The sequence below is a fragment of the Heterodontus francisci genome, chromosome 32 (genome assembly GCF_036365525.1).
Source record: "Heterodontus francisci isolate sHetFra1 chromosome 32, sHetFra1.hap1, whole genome shotgun sequence".
Taxonomy (NCBI): domain Eukaryota; kingdom Metazoa; phylum Chordata; class Chondrichthyes; order Heterodontiformes; family Heterodontidae; genus Heterodontus; species Heterodontus francisci.
The window spans coordinates 27,216,749-27,235,828 of NC_090402.1; the positions used below are offsets into that span (position 1 = coordinate 27,216,749).

The window sequence follows — 19,080 nt, forward strand, 5'->3', positions numbered from 1 at the left end:
CCACAGCTGAGAGGTTTTACCTATCAGGAAAGATTAAACAGACTGGAGCATTTTCCTCGAGGAAAGGTCTGAACAAGATCGTCAAGACTATGACCAGGTTTGATAGGATTGGCGTAGCGATGTTTCCACTTGTGGGCAAGACTAGAACCAGGGACCATGAATATAAAATAGTCACTAATAAGTCCAATAGGGAATTTGACAGAAATTTCTTTGCCCAGAGAGTGATTAGAATATTGAATTCACTACCCGGGGAATAGCTGAGTGAATTTTTTAAAAAATTCATTCCTGGGATGTGGGCACTGATGGCTAGGTCGGCATTTATTGCCCATCCCTAATTGCCCTTGAGAAGGTGGCGGTGAGCTGCCTTCTTGAATCGCTGCAGTCCATGTGAGGTAGGTACACCCACAGTGCTGTTAGGAAGAGAGTTCCAGGATTTTGACACAGCAACAGTGAAGAAATGGAGATATAGCTCCAAGTCAGGATGATATAGGACTTGGAGGGGAACTTGCAGGTGGTGGTGTTCCCATGCATTTGCTGCCTTTGGCCTACTAGTTGCTGGAGGTTGCGGGTTTGGAAGGTGCTGTCTAAGGAGCCTTGATGCATTGCTGCAGTGCATCTTGTATTTGGTACATGCTGCTGCCACCGTGCGTCGGTGGTGAAGGGACTGAATGTTTGTGAATGGGGTGCCAATCAAACAGGCTGCTTTGTCCTGGATGGTATTGAGCTTCTTGAGTGTTGTTGGAGCTGAACCCATCCAGGCAAGTGGAGAGTATTCCATCACACTCCTGACTTGTACTTTGTAGATTGTGGACAGGCTTTGGGGAGTCAGGAGATGAGTTACTCGCCGCAGGAATCCTAGCCTCCGATCTGCTCTTGTAGCCGTGATGTTTATATGGCTACTCCAGTTCAGTTTCTGGTCAATGGTAGCCCCTAGGATGTTGATAGTGGGGGATTCAGCGATGGTAATGTCATTGAATGTCAAGGGGAGATGGTTAGATTCTCTCTTGTTGGAGATGGTCATTGCCTGGCACTTGTGTGGCGCAAATGTTACTTGCCACTTATCAGCCCAAGCCTGGATATTGTCCAGGTCTTGCTACACGGACTGCTTCAGTATCTGAGGAGTCACAAATGGTGCTGAACATTGTGCAATCATCAGCGAACATTCCCACTTCTGACCTTATGATTGCAGGAAAGTCATTGTTGAAGCAGCTGAAGATGGTTGGACCTAGGACACAACCCTGAGGAACTGCTGCAGTGATGTCCTGGAGCTGACATGATTGACCTCCAACAACCACAACCGTCTTCCTTTGTGCTAGGTTTGACTGCAACCAGCAGAAGGTTTTCCCCATGATTCCCATTGACTTGTGTTTTGCTACGGCTCCTTTATGCCATACTCGGTCAAATGCTGCCTTGATGTCAAGGGCAGTCACTCTCACCTCACTTCTTGAGTTCAACTCTTTTGTCCATGATTGAACCAAGGCTGTAATGAGGTCAGGAGCTTAGTGGTCCTGGCGGAACCCAAACTGAGCGTCACTGAGCAGGTTATCTAAGCAAGTGCCGCTTGATGGCACTGTTGATGACACCTTCCATCACTTTGCTGATGATTGAGAGTAAACTGATAGGGTGGTAATTGGCTGGGTTGGACTTGTCCTGCTTTTTGTGTACAGGACATACCTGGGCAATTTTCCACATTGCCGGGTAGATGCCAGTGTTGTAGCTGTACTGGAGCAGCTTGGCTAGGGGCGCAGCAAATTCTGGAGCACAGGTCTTCAGTACTATTGCTGGAATGTTGTCAGGGCCCATAGCCTTTACAGTATCCAGTGCCTTCAGTCGTTTCTTGATATCACGCGGAGTGAATCGGATTGGCTGAAGTCTGGCATCTGTGATGCTGGGGACTTCAGGAGGAGGCTGAGATGGATCGTCAACTCGGCACTTCTGGCTGAAGATTGTTGCAAATGCTTCAGCCTTATCTTTTGCAATGATGTGCTGGGCTCTCCCTTCATTGAAGATGGGGATATTTGTGGAGCCACCTCCTCCAGTTAGTTGTTTAATTGTCCACCACCATTCACGGGTGGATGTGGCAGGACTGCAGAGCTTAGATCTGATCCATTGGTTATGGGATTGCTTAGCTCTGTCGGTATAGATGCATTCAAGGGAAAGCTGGATCAGCACCTGAGTGAGAAAGGGGTAGAAGGATATGTTGATGGGCTTATGTGAAGGGTGGGAGAACGCACATGATATATTCCTGGGCAATATATTTAAATATGAGCGAGAAACAGGTTGGGCACTCATGATTTCACAATTCAAACAGAGGTGGCTATAAAATTCCATAATGCAGTAAAATCACATCTTGTGGTAGCATGTGAGGCAATAGAGGATTCCCTACGATATTTTGTATTGTACCAAGAAGCCTGCACATTTTGAATTGCGCTGAGCAAGCGATGGGTCTGGGCTGACCCCACACTAGAGGACATTTAATCATAAGCCACAAAAAGCATCAGTGGCCTACAACCTAAGCCTGCAGAGTGGCAAAGGTATGAAGAAAGGTTTTTGATTTAACAATAGAAATCAAAGCCATTGAGGGACAGAATGTAGAAGTGTTCCAGCAAAGAATAATATCTTGGGCATGCTATTAAGATTTATTAAAGGTAGCCCAGTATTCTACTTGCAGGATGCCAGGGCATGAAATATGCAGTGCAGATTTCTGCAATGTTGATCTGCAAGAACACTGCTAAATTTTGCAGGATGTGTAATGATTATAATCAAATTGGGATTTGCATCAAAGCACCACTGTACTGGCTACTTAATATAAATAAACTGTTTATGAGAATTGACGTAACTGTCAGCATTTTTTTGGAACTGGTATTTGTTGACAATGCTAGATCTTGAGTTTAGATAACCTGATATGATGGCAGTCACGCCAACAGATACTGATATGATTTTGGCATTGTTAGAAATTTTTACACTGGGTTCTCAGGCAAGATTCTAGTTTTAAAGCTCAAGATGTTAGTAACATTGCCACACAAAACACTTTCTATCTATTTGGTGCGATTAGCTGATTCACAGGCTAATAGAGGTTTCATGGCACATTGGCCATATAACGCATGTGTTTGCTAGATATCAAGTTGCCCCATGGTATAATGTTATGGTACGAAGATGCCTCACAAATTAAAAGGTTCTCTCCATTTGAGTGAGTGTGCAGACACCAAATGTACAGCCAGTTAATGCTGTTCAAAGATTTGTAATCGGGGAGACCCCAGACTAGGACCATGGGTTCAGCAGTAGGTCATTCCTCCATTCACTGAGATCATGGCTGATCTGCAACCTAACTCCATATACCCGCCTTTGCCCTGCATCCCTTTATACCTTTGGGGAAAAAAATCAACAATTTCAGATTTAAAATTAACAATTGATCTAGCATCAATTGTTATTTGTGGGAGAGAGTTCAAACTTCTACCAACCTTTGTATGTAGAAGTGTTTCCTAACTTGCTTAACTTGCCTTCGGGAGGGGAGAGAAGCCAGACCTGCATGGGAGCGGATAAATACAGCACGAGGCTCGGGGCCTTCACTTACCGTCTGGGAGCTGAAAGGAGTCGGACCTGTGTGGGAGCAGCTAACATCGGGAGCGGATAAATATAGCACGAGGCTCGGGGCCTTCACTTACCGTCTGGGAGCTGAAAGGAGTCGGACCTGCAGGAGTTAGCGCATGCTGACTGAGTTTGAAAAAAAATTCGAACAGTAACATCACAGGAAACCTGTAAGGTGATTTTTTGATGAGCAGCTGCTGTTAGGGAGTATCTGTCAATAGCTAGGTTAGTACACTGCTGTTAGGGTACGTGTGTTAATAGCTGGAAATTAGAAAAATAAAATGAATGTAGCTACCAGAGAATTAATTGACAGGCAAGCAGAAGGGAAGTAAGAAGCCGGTGAGTCTACTGTTCTGTTTCATTTTTTAAGTGGTAAGGTTTATTGTGTAACCAAGGTTTAAATTAGTGCAGTAAGTGCTGGTAAGGAGAGGCATTAATGAAAAAGTTAATTAAGTAAATAATTAGTTAAAATACAATAAGGATGACAGGGCAGATGATGTGTTGCAGCTGCAGTACATGGGAGCTTGTGGACATCTGTGATTCACAGCAGCCACATGTGCAGTAAATGCCTACAACTCTAGCTTCGGCTCAGAGTTGATGAGCTGGAGGCTGAGCTACAGACAGTGCGATACGTCAGGGAGGGGGAAAGTTACCTGGGCACTTTGTTCCAGAAGGCAGTCGCACCCCATAGCATGGGGTCTTCTGATTTGGTTAGTGGTCAGGGACAGTAGGATGTGACTGGGTAAGGCAGGTAAGGGATCGAGAAGTAGAGGAGTCTCAGCCCTTCCAACAGGTCTTGAGGTTCTTTGAGCTTGCATGGATGAGAGTGGGGGCTGCAGGGTGGATGAGCAAACTGACCATGGCACCATGGTGCAGGAAGCCATTCAAGAGGGGGGTGTAAATAGGAATGTAATGGTAATAGGGGACAATATAGTCAGGGGTTAGACACCGTTCTCTGCAGCCAAGAGCAAGTCCAGAAGGTTGCGTTGCCTGCCCGGTGCCAGGATTTGGGACATCTGCTTAGGGCTGGAGAGGAACTTGCTCTGGGAGGGGGAAGATCCAGTTGTCGTGGCCCACGTGCGTACCAATGACACAGTTAGGACTAGGAAAGAAGTTTTGCGTAGAGAGAATGTGCAGCTAGAGGCTAAATTAAAATGCAAAACTTCAAAGGTAATAATCTCTGGATTATTGCCTGAGCCGCGAGCAAATTGGAGTAGGGCAAATAAGATTAGAGAGTTAAATGCATGGTGATTGAGAAATGGGTTTCGATTCGTGGGGCACTGGCACCAGTATGGGGGAAAGTGGTAGGCTTACCGTTGGGACGGTCTTCACCTGAATCATGCTAGGACCTGTGTTCTGGTGAGTCCTATAACTACGGCAGTAGAGAGGGCTTTAAACTAAATAGTGGGGGCTAGGGATCGAGTGAGGGAAAATGTGATAATTTAGAGAGATAAGAGAAGGCAAGGTAGCAATGAAGGGAATTGATAATGAGTGTGGCGGGAAGGAAAGATTGGAGGGAAACAAAATTGGTAACAGGAAGTAGAAAAGTAGTAAGCAAAATTCGAAGACAGACAAAGCAAAGGCAAGCGTCAAATAGGATCATAATACGGAATAATGTTAAAAAGAGAAAGTTAAGGGCACTCTAAATGCACGCAGCATTCGTTACAAGGTCGATGTGGTGTGTGGCACTATCACCGTGCTAAATGGGATAGATTTCGAACAGATCTAGCAATGAAAAACTGGGCATCCATGAGGCGCTGTGGGCCATCAGCAGCAGCAGCAGAATTGTACTCATCCACAATCTGTAACCTCATGGCCCGGCATATCCCCCATTCTACCATTACCATCAAGCCAGGAGACCAACCCTGGTTCAATGAAGAGTGCAGGAGGGCATGCAAGGAGCAGCACCAGGCATACCTCAAAATGAGGTGTCAACCTGGTGAAGCTACAACCCAGGACTACTTGCATGCCAAACTGCGTAAGCAGCATGCGATAGACATAGCTAAGCGATGCCATAACCAACGGATCAGATGTAAGCTCTGCAGTCCTGCCACATCCAGCCGTGAATGGTGGTGGACAATTAAACAACTAACTGGAGGAGGTGGCTCCACAAATATCCCCATCCTCAATGATGGGGGAGCCCAGCACATGAGTGCGAAGGATAAGGCTGAAGCATTTGCAACAATCTTCAGCCAGAAGTGCCGAGTTGATGATCCATCTCGGCCTCCTCCTGAAGTCCCCAGCATCACAGATGCCAGACTTCAGCCAATTCGATTCACTCCGCGTGATATCAAGAAACGACTGAAGGCACTGGATCCTGCAAAAGCTATGGGCCCTGACAATATTCCGGCAATAGTACTGAAGACTTGTGCACCAGAACTTGCCACGCCCCTAGCTAAGCTATTCCAGTGCAGCTACCCTGCAATGTGGAAAACTGCCCAGGTATGTCCTGTACACAAAAAGCAGGACAAGTCCAACCCGGCCAATTGCCACCCCATCAGCCTACTCTCAATCATCAGTAAAGTGATGGAAGGTGTCATCAACAGTGCCATCAAGCGGCACTTGCTTAGCAATAACCTGCCCAGTGACCCTCAGTTTGGGTTCCGCCAGGGCCACTCAGCTCCTGACCTCATCACAGCCTTGGTTCAAACATGGACAAAAGAGCTGAACTCGAGGTGAGGTGAGAGTGACTGCCCTTGACATCAAGGCAGCATTTGACCGAGTATAGTATCAAGGAGCCCTAGCAAATCTGAGGTCAATGGGAATCGGGGAAAACCCTCCGCTGGCTGGAATCATACCTAGCGCAAAGGAAGATGGTTGTGGTTGTTGGAGGTCAATCATCTGAGCTCCAGGTCATCACTGCAGGTGTTCCTCAGGGTAGTGTCCTAGGCCCAACCATCTTCAGCTGCTTCATCAATGACCTTCCTTCAATCATAAGGTCAGAAGTGGGGATGTTCGCTGATGATTGCACAATGTTCAGCATCATTAGCGACTCCTCAGATACTGAAGCAGTCCGTGTAGAAATGCAGCAAGACCTAGACAATATCCAGGCTTGGGCTGATAAGTGGCAAGTAACATTCGCGCCACACAAGTGCCAGGCAATGACCATCTCCAACAAGAGAGAATCTAACCATCTCCCCTTGACATTCAACGGCATTAACATCACTGAATCCCCCACTATCAACATCCTAGGGACTACCATTGACCTGAAATTGAACTGGAGTAGCCATATAAATTCCGTGGCTACAAGAGCAGGTCAAAGGCTAGGAATCCTGAGGCGAGTAACTCACCTCCTGACTCCCCAAAGCCTGTCCACCATCTACAAGGCACAAGTCAGGAGTGTGATGGAATACTCTCCACTTGCCTGGATGGGTGCAGCTCCAACAACACTCAAGAAGCTCGACACCATCCAGGACAAAGCAGCCCGCTTGATTGGCACCCCATCTGCAAACATTAACTCCCTCCACCACCGATGCACAGTAGCAGCAGTGTGTACCATCTACAAGATGCACTGCAGCAATGCACCAAGGCTCCTTAGACCACACCTTCCAAACCCACGACCTCTACCGACTAGAAGGACAAGGGCAGCAAATACATGGGAATACCACCACCTGCAAGTTCCCCTCCAAGTCACACACCATCCTGACTTGGAACTGCATCACCGTTTCTTCACTGTTGCTGTGTCAAAATCCTGGAACTCCCTTCCTAACAGCACTGTGGGTCTACCTACCCCACATGGACTGCAGCGGTTCAAGAAGGCAGCTTACCACCACCTTCTCAAGGGCAATTAGGGATGGGCAATAAATGCTGGCATAGCCAGTGACGCCCACATCCTATGAATGAATTAAAATAAAGATGATTTGCAGACACCAATAGAGGTAAATGGGTATGATTTAATTGCCATTACAGAGTCGTTGTTACAGGGTGACCAAAACTGGGAACTGAATATTCAAGGATATACGTCATTTAGGAAGGATAGGCAAAAAGGAACAGGAGGTGGGGTAGCGTTCTTAATAAGGGGTATGATCACATTAGTGAGAGAGGATCTTAGATCGAAGGAACAAGATGTGGAATCAATTTGGGTGGAGTTAAGAAACAGCAAGGGGCAACAAACATTGGTGGGAATTGTTTGTCGGTTACCAGACAGTAGTGGTAATGTTGGGCACGCTATAAATCAGGAATTGAGAAGTGCATGTAACATGGATAATACAGTAATAATGGGCAACGTCAGTTTACATATGGACTGGGTAAACTTAATCAGCATTAATGCTGTGGAGGATGAATTCCTGGAGCATAAACGAGATGGGTTTCTGGAGCAGTGCGTTGAAGAACCAATTGGGGATCGGGCTATTTTAGATTTAGTATTATGTTATGAGAAAGGGCTAATTAATAACCTTGCTGTGAAGGAGCCTTTGGGAAATAGTGACCATAATATGACAGATTTTTATATTCAGTTTGAAAGTGATATCATTCGTTCTGAAACTATGGTCTTAAATATGAAGAAAAGAAACTGTGAAGGTATGAGGGACAGGTTGGCTATGGTTGATTGGGAAAATACACTAAAAGATTTGACAGTAAACAGGCCATGGTTCGTATTTAAAGAAGTATAATATGTTCTATATCAAATATACATCCCTCTAAGATACAAACACCCAACAGGAAAGATGAATCAACTGTGGCTCACACAAGAAGTTAAAGATTGCATTAGATCACAGGAAGTGGCTTATAAGGTTGCCAGAAAAAGTGGTAAACCTGAGGATTGGGGCAGTTTAGAATCCAAAAAAGGATGACCAAGAAACTGATAAAGGGAAAAGAGAATATGAATACAAGCTAGCGAGAAACATGAAGACGAACTGTAAAAGTCTCTTTAGGTATTGGAAAAGGAAAAGATTAGCAAGGACAAATGTGGGTCCATTACAGGCTGAGACAGGAGAATTTATAACAGAGAATAGGGAAATGTGGGAGAAAATAAACTATTACTTTGTGTCTGTCTTCACGGAGGAAGGTACAGAAAATCTTCCAGAAATACTACGGAACCAAGGGCCTTGTGCAAATGAGGAGTTGAAAAAAATTAGTATTAATAGAGGTAGTATTCGAAAAATTAACTAGATTGAAGATTGATAAATCTCCTGGACCAGATGAGCAACATCCCAGAGTGTTGAAGGAAGTGGTTATAGCGATAGTGGATGTATTGGTAGTTATCTTTAAAAATTCTGTATTTTAGAAAAGATTCTGCAGACTGGAAAGTAGCAAATGTAAGAAAGGAGGGAGAGAGAAAATGGGAACTACAGACCTGTTAGTTTGACGTCAGGACAGGTTGCACCTCAAATGGAGTGGGACCTACATCCTTGCAGGGAGGTTTGCGACTGTTGTTGTGGTGTGGGGTGGGGGGCGGGGTTAACCTAATTTGGCAGGTACAGTAGGGGGTGATGCACAGCCAAATATAGAGAAACTAAGTCAGTCTGGAAGGCAGAGCAAATATACACCTGTTAAGGCACAAGCGAATAATGCAAGGCTGGATTGAATCTATTTTAATGCAAGGAGTCTTATAAGTAAGGCAGATGAATTGAGGGCGTTGATTAACACATGGGAATATGATATTGCTATCACAGAGACATGGTTGAGGGAAGGGCAGAACTGGCAGCTCAGTATTCCAGGGAATGGAATTTTAAGGTGTGACGGGGTGGGTGTAAAAGAGGAGGTGGCATTGCACTATTGATCAAGGAGTCAATTACTGCAGTAAGGAGGGATGATATCTTAGAAGGTTCCTCAAATGAGGCCATATGGATAGAACTTAAAACATAAAGGGGGAAATCACTTTGTTGGGAATACACTACAGGCCTCCAAACAGTCCGGGAGAGATAGAGGAGCAGATATGTAGCCAAATCTCAGAAAGATGTAAAAATAATAGGGGATTTCAACTGCCCCAATATTAACTGGGATAGTCTTCGTGCAAAAGACTTAAAGGGGGCAGAATTATTAAAGTGCATACAGGAGAGCTTAAGGAATGAAGCCGGACAAGTGGTGGAAGTGTCAGTGGGGGAACATTTTGGGGATAGTATCCATAACTCTGTAAGATTTAAGGTAGTTATAGAAAAGGAATAGAAAAGTCCTCTGAAGAAGGAATTTTCCTCCACACAAGATCAGGGGGCAGGTTGTTCAACCTTGCCCGTCTAAGAGCGAAGTCCAAAGTACGGAAAGTCCTCATCAGGGAACTCCTCTTTGCTGACGATGCTGCTTTAACATCTGACACTGAAGAGTGTCTGCAGAGTCTCATCGACAAGTTTGCGGCTGCCTGCAATGAATTTGGCCTAACCATCAGCCTCAAGAAAACTAACATCATGGGGCAGGACGTCAGAAATGCTCCATCCATCAATATTGGCGACCACGCTCTGGAAGTGGTTCAAGAGTTCACCTACCTAGGCTCAACTATCACCAGTAACCTGTCTCTAGATGCAGAAATCAACAAGCGCATGGGTAAGGCTTCCACTGCTATGTCCAGACTGGCCAAGAGAGTGTGGGAAAATGGCGCACTGACACAGAACAGAAAAGTCCGAGTGTATCAGGCCTGTGTCCTCAGTTCCTTGCTCTATGGCAGCGAGGCCTGGATAACGTATGCCAGCCAAGAGCGACGTCTCAATTCATTCCATCTTCGCTGCCTCTGGAGAATACTTGGCATCAGGTGGCAGGACTGTATCTCCAACACAGAAGTCCTCGAAGCGGCCAACATCCCCAGCTTGTACACACTACTGAGTCAGCGGCGCTTGAGATGGCTTGGCCATGTGAGCCGCATGGAAGATGGCAGGATCCCCAAAGACACATTGTACAGCGAGCTCGCCACTGGTATCAGACCCACTGGCCGTCCATGCCTCCGCTATAAAGATGTCTGCAAACGCGACATGAAATCCTGTGACATTGATCACAAGTCATAGGAGTCAGTTGCCAGCGTTCGCCAGAGCTGGCGGGCAGCCATAAAGACGGGGCTAAAATGTGGCGAGTCGAAGAGACTTAGTAGTTGGCAGGAAAAAAGACAGAGGCGCAAGGGGAGAGCCAACTGTGCAACAGCCCTGACAAACAAATTTCGCTGCAGCACCTGTGGAAGAGCCTGTCACTCTAGAATTGGCCTTTATAGCCACACCAGGCGCTGCTTCACAAACCACTGACCACCTCCAGGCGCGTATCCATTGTCTCTCGAGATAAGGAGGCCCAAAAGAATAGAAAAGGACAAAGATGGACCGGAAATAAATTGGGGGAAGGTTGATTTCAATATGATGAAACAGGATTAATCTCCACTTGGAGAGGCCGGGATTAATCAAGGATAGTTAGCATGGCTTTGTCAGGGGGAGATTGTGTCTAACAAATTTGATTGAATTTTTCAAGGAGGTGACTAGATGTGTAGATGAGGGTAAAGCAGTTGATGTAGTCTATGTGGACTTCAGTAAGGCTTTTGATAAGATCCTGCATGGGAGATTGGTCAAGAGGGTAAGAGCCCATGAGATCCAGGGCAATTTGGCAGATAGGATTCAAAATTGGCTTGATGGTCAGGGCTTGTTTTTGCGATTGGAAGCTTGTGACCAGCGGTGTACCGCAGGGATTGGTGCTGGGACCCTTGCTGTTTGTAGTGTACATTAATGAGTTAGGAATTTAGAGATTCAGGAAACTGAGCCTGTATTCTCGAGAATTTTGAAGAATGAGAGGTGATCTCATTGAAACTTACAAAATTCTTCAGGGTGTGACAGGGTGGATGTAGATAGGATGTTTCCCCTGGCTGGTGAGTCCAGAACCAGGGGACATAGTCACAGAATAAGGAGTAAGCCATATAAGACTGAGATGAAGAGGAATTTCTTCACTCGGAGGGTGGTGAATCTTGGGGATTCTCTACCCCAGAGGGCTGTAGAAGCTCAATCCTTGAGCATGTTCAAGACCGAAATCGATAGATATCTGGATAATGGCATTAAGGGATATGGGGATAACGCAGGAACGTGGCGTTGAGGTAGATGATTAGCCATGATCTAATTGAATGGTGGAGGAGGCTCGATGAGCTGAATGCCCTACTGCTGCTCCTATATTCCTACTCCTAAAAGACCTGGCTCTAGTCTTCAGACTATGACTTCTCGTCTTTGTCTCCCAACCAGCAGAAGCAGTTTTTCTCTATCAATGCTATCTGTTCCCCGTAATACCTTTAAAACTTTGATCAAATCACCTGTTTAATGAAATGCAATCCTAATTTGTGCAATTTATCCTCTTAATTTAATTCTTGGAGCCCGGGTATTTATTCTGGTAAATCAATGCTGCAATCCCTCCAAGGCCAACATATCCTCCCTAAGATGTGATGTCGTCTAACCACAGTTTTCTATAGCTGTAGCATAACTTCTACCCCATTGTATTCTAGTCCTTTTTTTAGATTAGAGATACAGCACTGAAACAGGCCGCACTGAAACAGGCCCTTCGGCCCACCGAGTCTGTGCCGAACATCAACCACCCATTTATACTAATCCTACACTAATCCCATCTTCCTACCAAACATCCCCACCTGTCTCTACATTTCCCTACCACCTACCTATACTAGTGACAATTTATAATGGCCAATTTACCTATCAATCTGCAAGTCTTTTGGCTTGTGGGAGGAAACCGGAGCACCCGGAGAAAACCCACGCAGACACAGGGAGAACTTGCAAACTCCACACAGGCAGTACCCGGAATCGAACCCGGGTCCCTGGAGCTGTGAGGCTGCGGTGCTAATCACTGCGCCACTGTGCCGCCCCTAAGATATAGTCCTCTAGATATAGAACTGTGTTTCATTAGCCTTTTTGATTATTTTCTGTCCCTGTTCATGACATGCTAATCTATGTACATGCACGCCCCCTCCCCTGCCCCCACCCCCGGTGTGTCTTTTGGATCTCCATTGTTTCTAGCTTTTATCATTTAGAAAGTACTCTGTTCAATCCTTGTTTGATCCATTGTTCTATCAAGTGAGACAAGGATAAGGAGTATGTATTGAGGTAGAGAGATTAACTGACCAGGTTAGCTGAGTATTTGCAGAAGAATCTCCGGGTTATTAGAAAGCTGGTGCAACCAGCCTTGGGAAGTAATACAGAAGCCAGAATATCCTCCAGATATTAACAATAAGGCATAATGGGTTACAGGCTGACTGGGCATGTCTATACACAGTGGTGGAAAAATGTAATGAGACGAGTTACGCAGTTAAGATCAGGGCTGCTGTGCAGTTGCATGGGGCCTTGAGCCAGTCAGAGGCCCCGAGTGGATCCAAAGAAAGGGTACCTACAATCCGTGGAACATGCTGATATGCTAAATAGGACTGAGCACAATCAGGAGGGTAATTTAATTTCTCTAATAGTAGATTTGTTGTCATATACTAAATAGAAAGCCCACCTTTATAGTGTTGAAAAAAACCGATTTCCCTCCAGTAAAAGAAGCGAATCATAGGCAATTAGTCCCGGGGCAGAAATTAGTGGGAGTCTGTCGTGGGTGGGAAACTCAGTTTTTGGATCCTGGCTGAACGTCAGGTGCAGACTTTCACTTTACTGATACTGTGCAGCTAGTGAGATAATGGTTTGTCTCTATGTTCCCATAGAACAAATGGATAAGGAGGATAAGAGAGTGAGTGAAGATGAAAAGGTGTACAATTCTCTCACCTCAGTGTGTGTGTGTGTGTGTATAAGTGAATGGGCATAAGTGAGTGGGCATGGGAGAATTGAGTGCATGTCTGAGTTGAGTGATGGTCATAAGCCAGGGGACATGCGGCAGTCTGTCAGGATCACTGGCTTAAGCTTTTGCTTTTTCACCTATTTGAGTCACCCTCCCATAGCCATGGCTGAGGTGGGAGAAGGAGCAAACAAAATTTAGTTTTTCCAAACTGTAAATACCACTTTTCTACTCTGATATTATACGAGGTTTCACTGCAGCTAAATCATGAAAGTCTAGTCAAATGCCTCATGTACTGAAATAATATTGATCTTTCGAGACCTTTTATCATCTTCCAATGCCATTTACTCTTGTTTTATCTATCACTTATCGATTTGTCAACTATTTTTATATTACTTATTGCAACTGTGCGTTTTTGCAATTGCACGTGTGGATTTGACACCAGATCAATCAGGTGGTATTTAGAATTATTGGGTATTAAAACACCAGTTAAAAATCCTTAATCAGCACTGGGTCTGTCATGTGATCATATTAAAACCACATGGATACGGTTAGTGTGGTACCTCAGCTATTCTCTATGCAGAAACAAGTATAGTAAATGTATATGGGTAAGTTAGAAGTTGTACGAAGTGCAGAATACGAATGGAAACTGCCTTTCGCAGTGCAAACAAAAAGTATTCGGAGTAACTCGAACCATACCATCTTTTTCTCACTTGGCGCTTACCAATTTCTTTTATGTATTTTGCGCTGTATCAATTTGATCTCTTCTGTTTTCTCCTCCATGAAAGAACTGAGGTACAGAATGAGACCTTATATGCAGCACAGGCGGGGGAGATCATGTGGCTTGCATGGCTACTGCAAGGATGAAAAGTCTTAAATGGACAGTGTCTTGCAATTTTCCCCCGTTTGGGTGATGGCTTAATCATTTGTATTTGGAGGATGAAGTATATTGAAAGAATGAAGAAGACCATACGGAAGGTAAGCAATCTAACATTACCTGCCTTGGTAGGGTCTTCAGCATTCTTCAAATTATATTCTCTGCATGCCAAGTTTTTACCCTATCCTCTCCTGTGTTACCTCATCTGCCTCATAGCGTGGGGAAAAAGGCATTGAAGTGGATGATCAGCCGTGATCCTATTGAATGGCGGATCAGGCTGGATGGGCTGAATGGCCTACTCCTGCTCCTATGTTCCTATGATTGAGAATTTGTGCTTTTTGCATTTTCTCTTGAAATCAAAGGCTTATTTTTGAATCTATACAGCTCGCGGGCAACCTCACCTGCCTAGCTCGTAAAATGACCTCCCTTTAAAAGTCCAGTTATATATACAACTGCAATCTCAGTAATATCCCTAAATGTTATGTAAAACTAAGAGGAGAGTGGCTTGTACACCAGATTTTTCAGTATTACCTAGGTTGCACAATGACAGATTTCTGTAGGGAAGTGGATAATCATGGCATTATATGGTCATGATGTTGATGTAAATTATTTTCAGACTAGTTTTTCATCATGATCCAAATGATTTTGAATAATGCGTGGAAATTACATCTTGCTGAGTTAACTATGTAGCTCTTCAGTAATTGAATTATTTAAGTAGCATAGGTGAAGACTAACATTTTCTGAACCTGGTATTAATACCCATTGCTGTGATGTTGCAGTTACAACTGTGCCTTGTTCTCCAAGGTATACATTGGTCATTCTGTTCTTCATTGGCCCCTACCAGAAAAAAATCACTTCCTTAACAAGTGGCAATGAAACCATGAAGGAATGGAGAGAGCATGTTTCGTGCCTTCTGAAGTTGAAAGCTGTAATCTCCAAGTTATCTACTGTTAACCTTTTAAATTAGATCTTTTCTATCAAGCAGAAGTTGTATTAAGACCAGAAAAAAACCTGAATATTTATTCTCCTCACTCCAGTGGAATGGATGCACGAGGGATTAGCACAAGAGCAGGCTTATAAGCATTATCCTATGTATGGATTTTGACACTACCTTTTGATTTGCCTTGGTATTCAGTACTTAAAGCTTTTAGAACTTTTTGTTTGTTAATTAGTAATCACTTCAATATATAATCTTTTTCTTTTTAAAGAGGCCAATCCGAACATTTGCTAATGATGACCGACATGTCATGGCAAAACATTCCTCAGTGTACCCTTCCCAAGAAGAGCTTGAAGCTGTACAGAATATGGTTTCAACAGTGGAATGTGCATTGAAACATGTATCGGACTATTTGGATGAAACTAATTTGCAATCAGTCAGTGTGAATGCAGGTGAAGATGGAACTGCAGATGCGAAGAAAAGTGGCATTTCAGAGAGCAGTACAAAGTGAGTTGTCAATTTTACTGAAGAATGATGAAGTCTTTTCTCTACCGAAGGAATATTGTACTTGATTCTCATCAACATCAGTGGAAGAGTGTTGCGCTGATTTATTGGATTTTCATCTGCATCATTTGTCGATTAGTTGCTGGGAAATTGCAGTTGCAAAATGTGTTAAATATTTGATTAAAACAGGTTTTCTAGCCCATAAAGTTCAATCAAATTTCTTACTTCCCATAGTGTGAGATTATTGTAGGATTTGACAAACAAAATTGTATTTCTTCCTTTAGAGTAGAAAATTGAATGTTTTTTTAAGGTCATAGTTCCCAAGAAATTTATAAGTGGTCTAGTTCTGAGGATTGAAGTGGGGCATACTTAGAAAGCTGTGATCACAATATCGTTAGGTTCAGAATAATTATGGAAAGGGACAAGAACAATAAAAGGTGAAGAAATGCAATTGGAAGAGGGCTAATTTCAATGAGTTGAAAAGGGATCTGGCCCAGGTGAATTGGATGTAGAAATTGACCTGTGAAATATTATTGAGCAATGGGAGGCCTACAAGGATGAGAGCTCTAATATAGACTAAACATACAAAAGCAAGATACTGCGGATGCTAGAAGTTGAAATAAAAAGAGAAAATTCTGGAAATACTCAGCTGGTCTGGTAGCATCTGTGGAGGGAGAAACAGAGTTAATGTTTCAAGTTTGTGACCAGTTCCAATGAAAGGTCACAGACCTGAAATGTCAACTCTGTTTCCCTCTCCACAGACTAAGCATATTCCTCTGAGTGGGAAAGAAAGGGTATTTAAAGTTAGCTCCCCAGGTGACAAAATAAATTGTGGTTAAAATGAACCAGGAAAAGGAGGCTAGGCTTATGATGGATCAAGAGCAAAATACTGTAGATGCTGGAAATCTGAAAAATGAGGCTTATGATGAATGTCAGTTTCAGAATACAGTAAAAATCAAGCAGAATATAGAAAGTGCAGAAGAGAACTGAAAAAGGAAATAATTGGGGCCAAGAGCATGTGAGAAAAGATTAGTGGGTAACATAAAAATGAATTATAAATCTTAAACAGAGTAAAATTATTAACCTAGGGGAAGGATGGGTCTGACTTACAGATCAAATAGGAAATATCTTGTGAAGACTGGGCATGACTGAGTACTAAATGAGCACCTTATACCTATCTTCACAAAAGAAGAGGTTGCTGTCAATGTCATGGTAAAGGAGGAGGGAATAGAGAAATTGGATAGAATAAAATCAATAAAACAGGTACTTAATAGGTTGGCAGCACTCAAAACAGAAAATTCATTCTGTCTGGGTGGGATGCATCCTCGGTCATTGAGGGAATAACAGTGGAAGAAGCGGAGATTCTGACCACAATCTTCCAATCCTCCTTGAATATGAATACGAGAGAGCTGGAGAGTTGAAAATGTTACATCCATTTTCTAAAAAGAGCAAAGGGTTAAACCTGGTAACTGTAGGCCAATCAGCCTGACATCAGTGGTTTGGAAATTTCTAGAGACCATAATTGACAACACTTGGAGATAATAAATTACAGCGAAAACAGATTTTTGAAAGAAAATTGTGCCTGACAAACTTGATTGTGTTCTTTGATGAAACAATGGAGAAGGTTGATGAGGGTAGTGCAGTTGCTGTTGTTTATGCCACATAATAGACCTATTAGCAAAATTGAAGCCCATGGGCTTATGGAGGCACTGGCAGTGTGGATAGAACATTGGCTACAACACAGACAGCAGAGAGTAATGGTGATAGAGTCATAGAGTTAAACAGCACAGAAACAGGCCCTTCGGCCCATCGTGTCTGTGCCGGCCGTCAAGCACCTATCTATTCTAATCCCATTTTCCAGCACTTGGCCTGTAGCGTTGTATGCTATGGCGTTTCAAGTGCTCATCTAAATACTTCTTAAATGTTGTGAGGGTTCCTGCCTCTACCACCCCTTCAGGCAGTGTGTTTCAGATTCCAACCACCCTCTGGGTGAATAAGTTTTTCCTCAAATCTCCTGCCCCTTACATTAAATCTATGCCCCTAGGTTATTGACCCCTCCGCTAAGGGAAAAAGTTTCTTCCTGTCTACCCTATCTATGCCCCTCATAATTTTCAATTAGGTCTCCCCTCAGCCTTCTCTACTCCAAGGAAAACAACCCGAGCCTATCCAGTCTCTCTTAGCTGAAATGCTCCAGCCCAGGCAACATCCTGGTGAATCTCCTCTGCACCCTCTCCAGTGCAATTATATCCTTCCTATAGTGTGGTGACCAGAACTGTACACAGTACTCCAGCTGTTGCCTAACTAGCGTTTTATACAGCTCCATCATAACCTCCCTGCTGCTATATTCTGTGCCTCGGCTAATAAAGGCAAGTATCCCATATGCCTTCCTAACCACCTGATCTACCTGTGCTGCTGCCTTCAGTGATCTATGGACAAGTACACCAAGGTCCCTCTGACCCTCTGTACTTCCTAGGGTCCAACCACCCATTGTATATTCCCTTGCCTTGTTAGTCCTCCCAAAATGCATCACCTCACTTCTCAGGATTAAATTCCATTTGCCACTGCTCCGCCCATCTTACCAGCCCATCTATATTGTCCTGTAATCTAAGGCTTTCCTTCTCTATTTACGACACCATCAGTTTTCGTGTCATCTGTGAACTTACTGATCATACCTCCTATATTCATGTCTAAATCATTAATGTACACTGCACGGGTCCCAGCACCGATCCCTGCGGTACACCACTGGTCACAGGCTTCCAATCACAAAAACAACCCTCGACCATCGTGCCTCCTGCCACGAAGCCAATTTTGGATTCAATTTGCCAAATTTCCCTGGATCCCATGGGCTCTTACCTTCTTAACCATTCTCCCATGTGGGACCTTATCAAAAGCTTTACTGAAGTCCATGTAGACTAAATCAATTGCTTTACCCTCACCCAGTCACCTCCTTGAAAAATTCAATTAAGTTTGTTAGACATGATCTTCCCCTGACAGAGCAATGCTGACTTTCATTGATTAATCCCTAAAATAAATGCAAAATAGTGCGGATGCTGGAAATCTGAAATAAAAACAAGAAATGCTGGAAATACTCAGCAGGTCTGGCAGCATCTGTGGAAAGAGAAGCAGAGTTAACATTTCAGGTCAGTGACCTGAAGAAGGGTCACTGACCTGAAACGTTAACATTGATTAATCCCTGCCTCTCTAAGTGGAGATTAAGCCTGTTCCTCAGAATTTTTTCCAGTAGTTTCCCTACCACTGATGTTAGCCTGTATTTACCTGCTTTATCCCTGTTACCCTTCTTGAATAATGGTACCACATTCGCTGTCCTCCAGTGCTCTGGCACCTCTTCTGTGGCCAGAGAGGATTTGAAAATTTGTGTCAGAACCCCTGCCATCTCCTCCCTTGCCTCATATAACAGCCTGGGATACATCTCATCTGGGCCTGGGGATTTATCCACTTTTAAGCCCACTAAAACTGCTAATACCTCCTCTCTTTCAATGCTAATTTG

General features: G+C 43.9%; 1 protein-coding gene across 7 annotated transcripts in view; it reads left to right on the forward strand.

Annotated features, from left to right (window-relative positions):
- The window catches only part of strbp (spermatid perinuclear RNA binding protein), a 179,082-nt gene that overhangs the window by 102,600 nt on the left and 57,402 nt on the right, over window positions 1–19,080 (forward strand). For 6 of the 7 annotated variants that reach the window (XM_068012531.1, XM_068012534.1, XM_068012528.1 and 3 more), the window contains exons 3-4: window positions 14,043–14,232; window positions 15,340–15,575. In XM_068012531.1, the coding sequence (XP_067868632.1) occupies window positions 14,194–14,232; window positions 15,340–15,575 (275 nt within the window). In that variant the 5' untranslated portion in view covers window positions 14,043–14,193. The remainder of the gene's footprint in view (window positions 1–14,042; window positions 14,233–15,339; window positions 15,576–19,080) is intronic. The other variant, XM_068012533.1, reaches the window with a different exon arrangement.